This window comes from Centroberyx gerrardi, chromosome 24 (genome assembly GCF_048128805.1).
Source record: "Centroberyx gerrardi isolate f3 chromosome 24, fCenGer3.hap1.cur.20231027, whole genome shotgun sequence".
NCBI lineage: Eukaryota > Metazoa > Chordata > Actinopteri > Beryciformes > Berycidae > Centroberyx > Centroberyx gerrardi.
The window spans coordinates 22,146,586-22,151,585 of record NC_136020.1 but is presented as its reverse complement, the minus strand read 5'-3'; the positions used below and the strand labels follow the sequence as shown (position 1 = coordinate 22,151,585).

At 42.0% G+C, this 5,000-nt stretch overlaps 1 protein-coding gene across 1 annotated transcript in view; it reads right to left on the bottom strand.

Annotated features, from left to right (window-relative positions):
* ano2b (anoctamin 2b) overlaps window positions 1–5,000 on the bottom strand; it is a 99,334-nt gene that overhangs the window by 59,679 nt on the left and 34,655 nt on the right. The window contains exons 14-15 of the mRNA XM_071904120.2: window positions 4,346–4,432; window positions 656–739 (exon numbers count right to left, since the gene is read on the bottom strand). Of these exons, the coding sequence (XP_071760221.2) occupies window positions 656–739; window positions 4,346–4,432 (171 nt within the window). The remainder of the gene's footprint in view (window positions 1–655; window positions 740–4,345; window positions 4,433–5,000) is intronic.

Below are 5,000 nucleotides of genomic sequence, written 5' to 3'. Positions count from 1 at the left end.
GGAGAGGAGAGGAGAGGCGAGGAGAGGAGAGGAGAGGAGGAGAGGAGAGAGGAGAGGAGAGGAGAAGAGGAGAGGAGGAGAGGAGAGGAGAGGAGACGAGGAGAGGAGAGGAGAGGAGAGAGGAGGAGAGGAGAGGAGAGGAGAGGAGAGGAGAGGAAAGGAGGAGGAGAGAGGAGGAGAGGAGAGGAGAGGAGGAGAGGAGAGGAGAGGAAATAGGAGAGAAGAGGAGAGGAGAGGAGAAGCTAGAAGATAGGAGAGGTAAAGAAAGGAAGGAAGAAAGAAGAGGAGAGAAGGCAAGAGAAGAGGGGAAAAGAGAAGACAGAAGAGGAGAGAGGAGGAGAGGAAAGAAAAGAAGAGGAGAGGAAAGAAAGGGTGGAAGTAGAAACAAGAGGAGAGGAGGGGAGAGGAGGAGAGGGGAAAAGACAAGACAGAAGAGGAGAGGAGAGGAGAGGAATGGAGATGAGGAAAGGAGAGGAGAGGAGGAGAGGAGAGGAGAGGAGGAAAGGAGACAAAGTGAGAGGAGAGGAGAGGAGAGGAGAGGAGATGAGATGAGGAAAGGAGAGGAGGAGAGGAGAGGAGAGGAGGAGAGGAGAGGAGAGGAGGAAAGGAGAGGAGAGGAGAGGAGAGGAGAGGAGGAGAGGAGGTGCAGGGTTACCGGGCTTCCTGCAGCCATGGCAGACAGCAGTTTCTGTCTCCATCTGTCCTTCCCTGTCTCTGTCCCGTCCTCCTGCTTCTCTGGCTGCAACACAGAGCACAGGTTACACACACACACACACACACACACACACACACACACACACACACACACACACACACACACACGCACACACACACACACTCTTATACAAACAGTTACATAATAGTAAATCCTTAAGTTTCTGCAGCCTGCATGCTGAACCACCGCTGCACTGTTGCTGCATCAACGAGAGGAAATGTGGAAAACAAAAATCTGTCAGAAGTTACAAGGATCGGTCTGGTGATGAATTAGCTGACATTAGAATGTGTGTGCTGCAGTAAACTAATGTGTTGTACTTCAGAACATGCGTCCATGGCCAGGAATTGACTGAGTCAGTGTCTAAAATCTGCCGTGTTTGACGAAATTAGCACAAGTCTTTGGTGACATAACAGGACAGAAACATCGATTTTTGTCTGTAAAACATGAAGTTTGACAGCTACGTTTCCCTGGGGCTTTAGAAGCGTTAGAAGAAGAGATTGTCTAGTTTCGTCTGGTACTAAGCATGTCATGTCAGTGATGAAAAAATGATCCCAGCGCCTTTGAAAAGCGACTTATATTTTCATGACACAACACACTCTGAAAGCCCAACAACACTCATGTCGGGAATAAAAAAAAATCGACTTTTCTTGGTGACTTTTCCTCGCTAAGCCATTTGACCTTCGAGTACCGGGTACAAGTGTTGAGAAAGAATTGCCTGCAGTATTACGTAATACATGTTGTGCGTTCAAGTGCCGGCAGGAAAGTCCGACATCTGGGACTTCCACGTCGGCTGCTAAACAGAGATGCATTCATGTGCTGTTTTGTTGGAAAATCAAACCTTGAAGACAAACGATAAACAAACACAGACGTCCTGCAGCTTAACAAGATAATTAGACGAACTTCATTCAAACAAATGCTAAGTTTTAGTCTGGATAACTACAAACTTGCAATAAAGGTGCATGTGTCTGTGCTTTCTTACTGTTGCCTCACAAAACTTAATTTTGATATATAAGAGTTTCAGACTTAATCATCCGACTTTGGAGGGCGCTTATGTGAAATTTCGCTCAAGTAGGAAATTTGTTTGGGTAAATTTACAGTTTGGAGACTTGTTATGTTCAGGAAGGTTCCTTTCAGATGTAATCCAACTAACCTAACCCAGAACATTTTACCAAGCACTAAACTGATCATACTAAAGATGATTAGGAAAAACTGTTAGCTTATTAGCATACTTCCCAGCATGCACTGCATTCCCTCCAGAAACCTTTCCTTCTTTTTTGGGGGGGATAAAGTTGCAGTTTGGAAGATTCCTTTCAAATGTAATTATCAATTACCTGATAAAAAGTTATAAGTTACTTTTTAGTGGTGGAAAGAGCACTAAAATATCCTACTCAAGCAGAAGTATTGTTACTTTGCTGATGTTTTACTTAAGTAGAAGTAAAAGTACCGGTGAAAAAGTAAAAGTAAAAAGTGTGTGATTTAAAATGTCCTCAGAGTAAAAGTTCCTGAGTTCCTCTTTAGAACAGAGAACGTTGTTAGCTGTGATCTTTTCCATGTGATTCTAACAGGAGAGAGGTCAGAGTTCAAACTAGATTCTTTTCACTGGAAACATTAGAAACGACAAAATAAAGTGCAGAAACAAAGTAAAGTCAGATTCCTCTTCTCACTGTGAATGGATCCACAGTTTGTCAGTTTCTGTCGATCCAGTTTCTGTTGATCCAGTTTCTGCTGCTGATGGAGAGACACAATCTGTTCTGTGATGGACGGGGTTTAAAATGGTACGTACTTAAGTAAAAGTAAAATTACTGGCTTTAAAAAATACTCAAAAAAACTGCAAGTACACAAAAAAGCTACTCAATTACAGTAATGTGAGTAAATGCAATTAGTTACTTCCACCCTTGGTTATCACCTAACCAATTAACGCGACTTAATCAATAACTTCATCCCACGACTCGCTCCAACCTGCCAAACGTCGTATTTTGGGTTCTCTTCTATAGTGCTGATGCGGCAGTAATCCTGCATCATGTTAATTAGCTGCTGCCCGGAGCCATCTGTCCCGCTGTGACCGACCCAGTTCACGGCTCCGATCTGGATCGCTCCCGATCGGGAGATTATCAACGCTAATGTCCGTCACACGCACCGAGCAAAACCACCAGGACCCATCAGGAGCCCACACACTCCCACTGTGACCAGCCAGCTCACACAGATCACACACACCATTCAGAAAAACTGCACATCGGTGGCTGGAGAATCAGATTCACTCAGGATTATGATTAAATTATTAAAATATCATAAGACCCTTGCTTAGAAAATAGTGACATTTAAGTGGATGTAATTATTTGTGCCTGTGAACATCTGCTAACAGTTTTTTCACTGAATGGATACATAATGTTTTGGAATAAAAATCTTTAGTTATTCATATTTAACCAAAGGAAACAGTGGGAATGTAAAGTGTTGATTTCACTATACCAAAATTATCCGGTTAATTAAAGGAATGGATTTTATAAATTGTGTTCCAATCCTTCTCATCTTCCCTCAGATTTCACCCTGCTGTACATTTTATTTGGCAAATAAAGTAAAAATAAAGTGATTCATTTTCACTATTAGTCCCACTTCTGTCCTTACCAAATTGGGGATCAATCAAGTTGATCTGCCCTTATATTACCTTATTGATTAGTTTACAGCCAGGTCACACTGTGTTCAGATGATGAGAACAGCAGCTGTTTCTTCTTGATTTTCTTTTCATGTAATTTGGATTTTGGGGCATTTATCACAAAGCGACTAAGAATGAGTTCAGTAAGTCAGGCTTAAATTTCAAGATCTCCAACATTACAAACAAGCAACAGCAAGAAGTGCAAGAGTCAGAGCTGTAGAGTCCTTAGAGTAAATATAAAAAAATATTCCTGTGACCCCAGAATTAACATGGAAGATAGAGAGGTGAAGACAAATAAGAGCTATGGGCAAAAGGGGCTCTGTGTATCATTTTAACACCAATAAATCATCACCACATTCATTTTGAGGCTTTAGTTTAATTACAGTAAACAAACCAGAGCATCAGTGGTCAGCCTGTCAGCCTCTATCAGCCTCTACTCTGCATCCTCCATAGTTTCTCCACCTGGTGGATCTGGAGGGAAATCTGCTGGATCGCTTTACGGCACAAAACAGGAAGAGGTTCTGTTCTTCCAGAGCAAACGGAGCTAAAGCTGAAAGAGTTTCTGGCAGCAGATGGTGGAAGGAGGGAAAGGAAGATGGAGAAATCACTTCCAACATGTTGATCCTCTTCAGGGAGGGGGATGGGGGGGGCAGGAAGCAACGGGGCTGATGGGAAATGTAGTCTTAATGTCGAGAAACACTTGAACTAACAATACTACTGGAGTGAGATAGAGGAGAACAATCAGCTCCAACATGGACTCACTGGTTTACAGTCATTAGAATAAGATATCAGTTAATTTCATAATGATATATTGATATTTAAAAATGCCACAGCACCTTTAAGACAAGTAGAGGAGGAAGAGATGAGTTTTCAGACTCTGCTGTCCCGACTGAAGTGGGAAAACCTTTGAAAATATTCACCCAGCTTTGAGATATGACTGATCTAACACCAGCAGCTCCACTCTTCTTTTTGTTTCCTACCTCGTTCTTTTTCTTCTTCTTTTTGCTCTTCTGCTGCTTCTGTCTCTTCTGCAGCAGGATGGTCTCGTATTTTGGCCTCGGATGTTCCTGACGGACAGACAGGTGATTTAAGTGTGTGTGCATGAGTGTGTGTGTGTGTGTATTTACATTTATGAGCATGTGTATGCATCAACGTGTGTGTGTATATGTGTATTTTCACGTGTGTGTGTATTTATGTGTTTGCGCGTATGTGTGTATCTATGTGTCTATATCTGTATATGAGCATGTGTGTGTATTTGCATCTGTGTGTATGCATGGATTTACCCGTGAGTGTATTAATGTGTGTGTGTTTGTGCGTACATGTGGATGTGTGTCTGTGTGTGTATGACCACGTTTCCACATGTGTGTATTTGTCTGTATATGTCAGCATGTTTTGTGTGTGTGTGTGTATTTTTGTGTGCGTATAGTTACATGTGTATAAATGTGTAGGTATCTAAGTGCCTATGTGTGTGTGTGTATTCGTGTGTGTGTGTATTCATGTGTGTGTACACGTATTTAATTGTATGTATGTTTTCTGTGTGTATGTGTGTGTGTATGAATGTGTGTGTATTTATGTATGTGCATGAGTGTTTATTTTGTTATTTATGTGTGTAGGGATATATTTCTGAGTGTGTGT